General features: G+C 39.9%; 1 protein-coding gene across 1 annotated transcript; it reads left to right on the top strand.

Moving 5' to 3' along the window:
• Positions 1–9,009: 9,009 nt before the first annotated feature.
• On the top strand, positions 9,010–9,891 carry LOC129773164 (THO complex subunit 4-like). Its single transcript, XM_055776739.1, has one exon. It carries the CDS (start codon positions 9,010–9,012, stop codon positions 9,889–9,891), a length of 882 nt encoding a protein of 293 aa, XP_055632714.1.
• The last annotated feature ends 1,208 nt before the right edge of the window (positions 9,892–11,099 follow it).

The following is an 11,099-nucleotide window of genomic DNA, read 5'->3' as shown; positions in this document are numbered from 1 at the left end:
CGAAATATCCATTCGGAAAATTCGCAGACATTTCCCCGCTTCCTTTCATCTATTTTTTCGCTTCACTTCTTTTACACGAAACTAAATGTAAACCTCAGCCACTGTTTACATTGCCGTCGAACTTGCTGAGCTCAGCCAAAGAAAAACCTCACGGCGGGTCCAAGAATCAATCCCAATCGAGAAGCGCACATATTGCACCAATCAAGTATCGCAAACGGTTCCCAAAGAAATGTGTGACACGCTCAATCCAATCTGTGTGATGCTGTAGAAAACAAAGAGCCGAAAAATAAGCAAAACAAACAATCTGTTACTCTGTTGTTCGAGAAGAGCTGTTTGGCTCAAAAAGGGGTTGATTTGATTCAGCATATTAGGCAAATAAATAAAGTCAACAGCGGCAATATCTGAGAGTCCATCAAGGGAAGGAAACACTTGGTGTCAGTGGTGGAAGCGTGGTGAAGTGTCATTGTGAAGGGACACTGTTAGAAAAACACTCGACACAATTGATTCTGATTTTATTTTGTTTATTATTTACTTTGTAACACTACAAAATTCCTACTTAGCAAAGTTCGAAACAGCGTTTGGGAAAAATATTTTGTTTCGGTTTTTTTTCTTCCCAATTAGTCGTTTTCGGAGTGCATCATCAACTATCTCCCGCTACCGGTGTCGTTGTTTGTAATCCGACGAGGGTTTGTTTTTCGGTTTCGGTGTCATCCACTGGGCCATCTTTTGTCCTCCCTCTGCGAGTGAAGAAAAGTGCCCTAGCAAACGAAACAAGGGCCCTAGAAAGAAGCGAACCCCTCACCTCTTGGAGTTTATTCGTTCCGGCTCGCTGGCAATCAAAACAAAAAGCGAGAAATGGGAAAAACAGACCGAGCCTTGCCTTCCCAAATCCTTCCCATTCCCAACAGCGAGAGAGAGGACTTCATCGTATGAAAAATGCTTTATTTAAAACACATGTGACATATGTCAGGTTGATCTAATGGTTGTCTAATACAGCTACCCGTTCGCCACAGCCGCCCCTGTTTGCAGGGTGCTCCAACGATTGCTCTTTCGGAACGGGATCGACTCGAGAAGATGAAAACTCGCTTGCTTAAGGACATTGCGAAAGGGATTTTGGCAGTGGCAGCGTATGAGCGTTGTCTTCTCGCACAATATTGCTCTTCTGCTTCTGGTAATTTGACGAAGCAAGTTGATTCATGAACTCGTCAGCAGGTTGGACATCACCTTTGTGACGATTCTTTCAATTAGATGACTCCGCCTCGCCTTGTTAGTTGACTTTTAAGTTGCCTATTTTGTTGTTTGCTATCCTTTCCTGGAGATAACAGATGCAATCGTCTAACCACACCTTCAGGGAGAGATCTCTAATTTTTTTTTGTCGCTCTCAATTCGTCAGGGAGGATTTGTGGGCCCTATCGTTTAATTTTTTCCCCCGCTTGACATCACCCCTACCGTAGCTGCGAGGATTATGATAATAAGTGTCACAGGGCGAGCTATCTTTTTGTTGTTATTGTTTGCCTTAATCCCTGTCCGTGTTTACTTTAAAAATAAATAAACCCTTCATAAAGCCAACTCAAAATCGGTGCGCAAAGGATGAGCGAGACGGATTGGGAAGTTGAAAACAAACTTCAGAAAAAAAATCACATTAAAAAGTGCACCATCCGGGGAAAAAAAATCATTACCTCAATTAGCCTCGGTGGATTACTATCAATTTAATAATTGAAAAAAAATGCTCGTTGGAACACGTTGTGCATACGTTTGGTTTATTTTCCCTCTCAATAAAAATATTTTACTATTTTCATTATTCGTAGGCATTTATATTATGGGCCAAATCATCATCGTTTTCCGGGTCATCCGGCACACACACACCCTTATTGTATTATTGAGAGTGCAAGTTGAAGAAAAATAATTTCGTTTTCACGCCGAGATGCACCTGATGCAGGCCAATTTGTTTGTTTGCTTTCCGTAATAAACGATGCACTGGACCCCTCTGGACACCCACACCTCACCCTTTCCACACACGCCGAGTGGATCCACCGGTGTCAACCTTGGATTGAATTAAAATTAATTGAATTGAGTCCGCTCTTATCGCTCACGGATAATTGTGTTCGGCCGGCCCGACCAGCTGGCCACCCGAAAGGCAATTTTCTGCAAGCATAATTTGATTATTTTAAAATTTTAATTACTGTTATTTTTATGCCACGCTCTGGGCTTGCAGTGTGTGGGGGGGGGGGCAATCAATGCGTTTCTGGGGGCCTTATGGCACCCGGTATCTACCTTGGAAATAAATAATTTAATATGACTGTTGCTTTCCCAGGGCAGTGATGCCGGTATGACGAGGGATGGTTTCCACATTGATTTCAGTTCCGTCTGAAGACTTGGATTAGCAATTGACGGTGAACGAGGAATATATTTAATTATCTTGTCCATGTGTGTCAATTCTGTTTCGGGACTGGACGAGAAAATGAACTTCATCAAGTTATTTAAATATTTTATGATTTTATTAATCAAAGTACAGGCAAACCTTTTTTTTGTGTGAGGAATGGGGACCGTACGGAAAATCGTACTAAAATTCACCAGTAGCTTCAAAGAACAGTCGCTGCATAATTCAAGAGCTATTCAAGCAAACTGAACCAAATTTGGCAACATTTTTAAAGTGGTTCAACACTCCTCCCACCTTTCTGGGGGGGAGGGAATGTTTCTTTGGTGGTATTACGCACCTCCTTCCTCTGGAATGGAGAGGGGATCCCATAAAAATATTCCAACCAAACATGGATATTGAGAACTCTGAAGCAAAAAGTGAAAATTCGGAAAATTAAATTCTCATATGTTCTATTTTTACATAGTGACAAGTGCTGTTAGCCGAATATTTTGATAATCGCCGAATATTTTGATAAGAGCAGAACTCGAGCAAGGAATTGTCCGATTTAGGGCTGTCTTTATTCTATCATATTTTCTGTATAAAACATTTATTCCATATAACGGAGGAACATGTTATTTGCAATTCGATAAACAGCAGACAAATCCCATCATTTATCACAGCTTATAATAATCCCTCTAGCGAGTTTTGTTAACTGACTTTATAGCTTTGTTGGAGAACTTACCTTCTTGACGTAATATATTTTTTTTTTATTTATTAAATCGTTTATTTTTACAGGCTCAGTTACATAAGTTTAAAGGAGCCAAACTCCTTTACTCCTTTATAAGGATATAAGGACAATCACACACGAAGATCGATAACTTTTAAGAAGACATATATTTGGGACATGTAATCAAGGTCTAACCAGGCCAACACATCTCTCACCGGCACATTGGGCTGTCTTCCTCTGGCCCGAACAGAGTTTTCTAAATTCAATCTGGCAACAAGATACTCCTCGCACGACCAAACAACGTGTTCGATGTCGTGGTAATCTTGGCCACAAGCACAGATATTGCCATCGGCAAGATTAAAACGAAAGAGTAGAGTCTAACGAACAGAGATTGGACATGAGTCGAGAGAAGGTGCGAATAAAGTCCCGACTCAAGTCCAGACTTTTGAACCATGGTTTGAGGCTAACCTTAGGGATAATCGAGTGAAACCACCGACCCAATTCATCTTCGTTCCACTTACGTTGCCGGTTAGCGATGGTATTTTTACGGACTGAAGAATAAAATTCATTGAAGGCGATTTGACGCTGTTAAATATCGCCTTCAATTGCACCTACCTTTGCTAATGAGTCAGCCCTCTCATTACCCGGAATTGAGCAATGTGAAGGGACCCAGATAAAGGTAATGACATAACAGCGTCTGGATAAAGCACTCAAAATTTCTCGTATTCTCTCAAGGAAGTACGGCGAGTGTTTTTCCGGCCTCACTGAACGGATAGCTTCGACAGAGCTAAGACTATCCGTTACAATATAATAGTGTTCAACAGGTCGTGAGGCGACGCTGTCCAGCGCCCAATGAATTGCTGCCAATTCAGCAATATACACTGAGCAAGGATTCTGAAGACTGTGTGAGGTGCTAAAAAATTCGTTGAACACTCCAAATCCTGTGGACTCGTTTATAGTGGACCCATCAGTAAAGTACATATTATCGCAATTGATACCCCCATACTTTTCATCGAAGATCGTTGGAGCGATCCTCGATCGTTGGTAATCTGAATATCCATGGATATCTTGCTTCATGGACAGATCAAAATGCACAGAGGAATTGATGTAGTCAGGGAAACAAACACGGTTGGGAATATACGAAGAAGGATCAACCTGCATGGAGATGAATTTATGATATGAACTCATGAATCCGGAATGAAAATTTAGCCCGATCAGCTGCTCAAAATTTCCGATCACCAATGGGTTCATAACCTTACACCGGATGAGGAACCGAAGAGATAATAAATGGAAGCAATCTTTTAGTGGGAGTACGCCTGCCAAAACCTCGAGACTCATGGTATGCGTTGAGGGCATACATCCCAACGCAATACGGAGACAAAGATACTGAATTCGCTCGAGTTTAATGAGGTGTGTTTTGGCAGCTGATTGAAAACAGAAACTGCCATACTCCATCACTGAGAGAATAGTTGTTCGATACAACATTATAAGATCTTCGGGATGGGCTCCCCACCAGGTGCCGGTAATTGTACGGAGAAAGTTTATTCTTTGTTGGCATTTTTTACTCAGATACCTAATATGGGCCCCCCAAGTACATTTGGAGTCGAACCAGACCCCAAGATACTTGAATGACATAGCATGAGTGATCGGTTTACCCAAAAGTTGAAGCTTTGGTTTTGCTGGTCTATGCTTCCTAGAAAAAACCACCATCTCTGTTTTCTCCGTGGAGAATTCGATCCCTAGCCCAATGGCCCAGGTTGAAAAATTGTTCAAAGTATCTTGTAAGGGTTCTTGCAGGTCGGATTCTTTTGATCCTACGGCAGACACTACTCCATCATCTGCAAGTTGTCTTAAGGGGGTATTCTAGTTGAGAAATTTGAAAAAAAATCAAAAAAATTTTCTCCATATTTCTGTAGTTTAGGCATTCAAGAATATGTCCTAGAAATTACTTATCGAAAATCCAATTATTTACCGAGTTAGAGCCATTTTAGTGATGTGGTATTTAACTTGGTACGGCCATAACAATGAACTTAAAACGCGTTTTTCTCGAAACGAGTTTTTTGAACTGGCGTACACGATATCTCAAGTTCTACTGAACCGATTCATGTCGATTTTTTGTTAATACAATCTGCAGTCATCTCTCTATCGCATAAACCTCTAAAAAATTATATTTTTAAAATTTTACTATTTTTAAAAAATCGGTAAACGTAAAAAAAAGCATTTTAAACCGCATTTTGCTTTTCAAACGGCCGCCATTTTGTCAAAAAAGGTGCTTTTGACTTGTCTGAGGTTCATGCGATAGCGGCATCTTTACTAATTCAGACTCTGTTAGATTTTTTTGTTTCAGATAACCATAAGGGCTGGAATCGTGTACGCCATGGCACAATTTTTTTTTAACCCTATCACTTCATCAGCTCTTAACTATTCTAGTTATGAATATTTTTTCACCGTTTAGTTTTTGTTCTATTGTCGAAAGATAGATAAACAAATGATGATATAATGGATAGTAAAAATATTCTTTGTTTTATTTTTACGGAGCTCGAAAAAACGTCCGAAATTCGTGTCTCTACACTAGAATACCCCCTTAAGCTGCAATTTTGTGTAAGGCAATTGTCAATGTCGCTTACATAGAAGTTGTACAAAAGGGGGCTTAAACAGGAGCCCTGAGGGAGGCCCAAGTAAGAGACCCGACTTACTGCCGAATCTCCGTGAGAAAAATTCAAATGTTTCTCACAAAGCAAATTATATAACATATTATTCAATAGAGGCGGTAGACCCCGAGAGTGTAATTTGTCTGACAAAACCTCTATTGAAACAGAATCAAAGGCCCCCTTTATGTCCAAGAATACTGAAGCCATTTATTTTTTTCCGGCGTAAGCCATTTGAATTTCTGAAGAAAGCAACGCAAGACAATCATTCGTCCCCTTGCCCCTGCGGAACCCATATTGTGTATCTGAGAGTAGGCCATTCGTTTCAACCCATCGATCAAGGCGAAACAAGATCATTTTCTCCAACAATTTCCGTATACAAGACAGCATTGCTATTAGGCGGTACGAATTGAAGTCGGACGCGGGTTTTCCGGGTTTTTGAATAGCTATAATTCGCACTTGTCTCCAATCATCTGTAACAATATTATGCTCCAGAAACCAGTAATATTTTTTTTTAAATCGTTTATTTTTACAGGCTCAGTTACAAGTTTAAAGGAGCCAAACTTCTAACTGTATTGATCCTAGTATTGACGTAATGTGATTCGCTTATTTAATTCCATAATTTCCATACTGAGTACAAGAACTCGTTCTCAATGGTTTTTGTAAAAATTTGTTCAAAAATGTCATAGAAAATTGTGTCCATCGTCAGCTAATCATTTGGTTCCATGATTCTGACAGATTTTCAAATCCTTTATCTATAACATAAAATTATCATTTCTGGAGAATCGAAGCCAATTTCTACATGTTTATTCCGACAGGGTGATGTCACAAAAACTAATTCGGCATCCTCTAGCTTTCGAATTCAGTAGTTCTGTAGAGTTTGTTGCGGATATTTTTTTTCGCATTTAGTTCCACTGAATTTCAAACCGGCTGATACCCTTATTATTCAGAACGCATGAAATCGTTGTAATAGCATCTGTGGGAAACAGCGAGCTATTATTCGTAGACTTGGGCCATCTACACATTACGCAACCGCAACCCGATCTATGTTGGCGATGTCAATCGGATCTCCAACTCAGCTTTGCACACTGAGACAACTCAAACGTGTAGGAATCGTTAAGTTTTCATCCGCCATCATAAACTGCCTAATCCATAAATTGGCAGAGATGCCATTTATTTAACGGCCGAAAAAATCATACGAAGAGCAAATTATGAAAAAATTGTTTGAAAAAACTACTTTACTTGAGATTTTTCTTTCCACCAGGCAAAGAAAAAATAAGTAAAAACTTAATTTTGCAAACCACCGAATCAAATGAAATGCATGCGCGGCTTCTTAAAACTGCAATAGAATCAAAATGGCACATTTGAAATACAATTTACACTATAGCAGAAAAAACTGCTTATCTGGCATTCATGGATGTACTTTTTTCGAAAGTGTTACAACTCATATATCAAACAATAATGCCATTTTTATTTAAAAAATGTACCACTGTGTTAATATTCCTTCGTGTGTACAGCATCATTGCGGAAATAACACAATTTAACTCAAATAGATTTCAGAATTTTTGTTAGATTCTGTTCTTTTTTTCTAAATTCTAAACATTTCTAAAAAATGGATGTATATACAGGGTTTTCCATTTCGGGCTTCCGAAAGTATGCAGCCCTGCGCTGACAACCGTTTGACATAGCTGTCAACCAAAGCGTCATATCGTTAGTTGAATGTCTGCCATTTTACAATATGGATCGTTTTAGCATCGCACAACGTGTTAATTTTGTTAAATTATACTATAAAAATGATGAAAAACCGGCAAATGTTTTTCGAGCATTACGGACGGATTTTGGTCGTCATGGACTGCCTATAGAGCACACAATCGCTAATGTAGTGCGTAAATTCGAACAAACTGGATCCGTAGCGGATATTGTGAGACCTGTGCATCATCGTAATGTGCGTTCGGCCGAAAATATTGCTGCTGTTGCTGTCAGTGTGGAGGATGATCCGAATGTTTCGATTCCACGGCGTGCTCAGCAATTGGGCTTGTCAAACACATCATTGTGGCGAATTTTGCATTTGGCCATGCACCTACATCCATATAACGTCCAACTGGTACAAAAATTAGAGCGTGGTGACCATGGAATGCGTCGGGCATACGTCGATTGGGTGAACGAACAACAGCAGCAAAATGCTGAATTTTCGCATCAAATTTTCTTCAGCGATGAGGCACACTTCGAGCTCGGTGGCTATGTGAACACCCAAAATTTACGTATATGGGGCTCAGAAAATCCACACGTGATTGTTGAGAGGCCATTGCATCCGCCAAACGTCACTGTTTGGTGCGCATTATGGTCTGGTGGAGTCAACTGGCCGTATTTCTTTGAAAATGATGACGGCGAGACGGTAACTGTGAATGGTGAGCGCTATGACCGCATGTTAACCGATTTTTTTGCCACAAATTGAAGATATGGATACGGATGACATGTGGATTCAGCAGGACGGCGCCACGTGCTACACAACACGACCGAACATGGCCATATTGCGAACGAAATTTATGGAACGCATAATTCCGCGTTTTGGTGATGCCAATTGGCCGTCCAGATCATGCGATTTGAACCCGCTAGACTTTTTTTTTGTGGGGTTATGCAAAAGACCGTGTCTATGCCAACTCTCCGCAAACTCTTGAACATTTGAAAGACAACATTCGTGAAGTTATGACCGAGATACCGCCCCATATGTGCCGAAAAGTCATCGAAAATTACCTGTTCCGGATCAAGGTGTGCGAGGAAGCCCTAGGTGGACATTTGAATGATGTTGTATTTCACACATAATGGCATAAACCAAACTTTAATTTGAAATAAAAGTTTCATCGAAATTCGAATTCTAAGTGTGTTTTATTTCAATTTACTTTCGGAATTTAATGTTGGAAAACCCTGTATATGCAAGCAAATCAACTAAATGAATAATCAGATATAATTTTTGACATTGTGCATTCAACCGCACACGGAAATTAAATTCCATAGCTATAATAAACTGAAACATTTTCTGAAAAATTGACCCGAGCTCGCTTTTCTACAATCGTTCGGTATAATTTACAGGTAAAAAGGCAAACAGGTAAAACCTAGGCAGCCTCATACCTAGGCAGGGGAGAAGGTTAAATAAATTACTACCCACAGTCTGCCTATATCATTAACACATATAAAATCAATGATGGTTCAGCCATTTAAATCAAACAATAATTGTACTCCACAACGAGCAGTCCAAGTCAACATAAATAGTTCAGATGGCAGACAAAATCGAGATGAGTTTAGATGATACCATCAATTCACAACATAGCAATAGTGGATTTGGAAACAATCGTACAAATGGTAGAACAGGGAGGGGACGCCACCATAGTGCCGACAGCAGACTACCACATCCCCGCAGGAATATTGACAGGAGCGGTGTCCTCAAGGGGGGAATACGTGGAGGAATTCAACGCCCAAGATATCAGTCCCAGAACACCAGATTTATTGCCGCCGAAATGCGTGCATTCGAAAGCACTAAACTGAGGATAACCAACCTAGAGTCCAGCGTGTCGGAGTGGGATATCAAGGAACTTTTCCTAGAGTTTGGACCAATCAAGAGCGCTGTGATACATTACGACCGGTCGGGAGTGTTCCGTGGGACGGCCGACGTGGAGTACGAACGACGTGATGACGCTATCCGAGCAATGAAACAGTACAACGGAGTGCCCTTGAATGGACGACCAATGAGCGTAGAGCTAGCAATTTCGGACACATCGGCATTCCTGTTCCATAGTAGTGCTACTCAGACACGACCATACGACGATAAGCGACGAAGCATTCCACCGAAACGCCGCAGAGATGGAGGATTCACTCGGGGTAGCAAATCGAACTATCGTAATGACTATGGGTCACGAAGGGGTCAGACCAATCGATATAACGGCAAAAGAGGAAGCAAACCAGGTCCGCATAAACGCACAGCCAAGACTGCCGAAGAATTGGACGCGGAATTGGAGGCATACAAAGCTACCAACGGAAGAAAGACTGGAACAAAAACGACGAAACCTGGCACGAAAACAGCAGAAGAACTGGATGCCGAGTTGGAGGCATACAGAAATGAAGCAGGCAAACATAATGAAGCTGGGAAGCAAATAGAATAACAAAACAAAGTCTAGATTAAAAATATTGTATTAGAATGTGAATAAAATGAATAAAAATAATAAAAAATATATGAACATATAAAACATGCATTTATAGAAGTACAAAAGGGGCACAAACTTCTGAATTAAAATGAAATCTATACCGAAATGGGTAGGTATAATTTGCGACTGCTGAGCACAAAGAAATGTGTGAATCCGTTGAAATCAACAAGAGTATAAATGCCGAACTTATCGGCAATCCAGTATCTTATTATGCAAGTTGCACAGTTGTAATAGCTACAGCAGCTCACCGAATATAGCTTTGGTAGCTTTGGCGTTAATATTGAAGAGGTTACGATTTGTGGCAAGCTTTTTTGCCACCAATGATATTTCGATGCGAAAAAGGCTTCTTCTTTTAATAATACTCAAGCAACATTTATGAAATGTATTTTTAAGTCCCTCGTCGTCAGTTCATTTGACATCCAATTTGTTTGATTTCGAGCGAATCTCAATGAACTTAATCACATTCAGTTTATATGTTTTTAATTCTAAACACGCTAGCGCCTCTGATATTTATTTGAAAAACATCAAAACAAAAAAAAAATGTAAGGGATTGTATCTAGGACACGACTGCATTTTCGACGTAGAACTACGCAATTATATTATGCAATCCACTTGTTTACCACTTCGAATATTATTTTAGAATGCATCGAAATTTTTGAAATAACTTTTTAGTTTTTTTTTATTGTTACTACTTCGGGTCCATAAACTGCACAAATTTTATTGGCAGCTTGAGATGCATTTTTGCCTTTGTCATAGTAGTACTGTAAAATATGTCGGATTTTCTCTTTATTTTGCTCCATATTTGCGACACTATAACTCACGAACGACTTAACCAAACAAAACACTGTCAAGGACTATATTACTATATTACTCTATTGAGCTGAGACTGTCTGAAAAAATAAAATAGTGGTCGATGGGCAATGTTTCAATGATCCCTAAAGCGTAGTATATTGAACTGGGTGCGATATACTACGCTTTAGGGATCATTGAAACATTGCCCATCGACCACTATTTTATTTTTTCAGACAGTCTCAGCTCAATAGAGGCAATCCGCTCAATGAAAGTTGATAAATGCTCATCTTATTTCCTAACAAGAACAAGACAACTATTGAGTGTTTGGTCGAAAAATTATTCAAGATTACCTTAGCATGGGTTCCCTCTCATTG

Source organism: Toxorhynchites rutilus, chromosome 3 (assembly GCF_029784135.1).
Source record: "Toxorhynchites rutilus septentrionalis strain SRP chromosome 3, ASM2978413v1, whole genome shotgun sequence".
Lineage (NCBI taxonomy): Eukaryota > Metazoa > Arthropoda > Insecta > Diptera > Culicidae > Toxorhynchites > Toxorhynchites rutilus.
This window is presented reverse-complemented; position numbering and strand designations above follow the sequence as displayed.

Coding starts and splice junctions, on each gene's coding strand:
- LOC129773164 (XM_055776739.1), top strand. CDS start 9,010: ATGGCAGACAAAATCGAGATGAGTTTAGATGATACCATCAATTCACAA.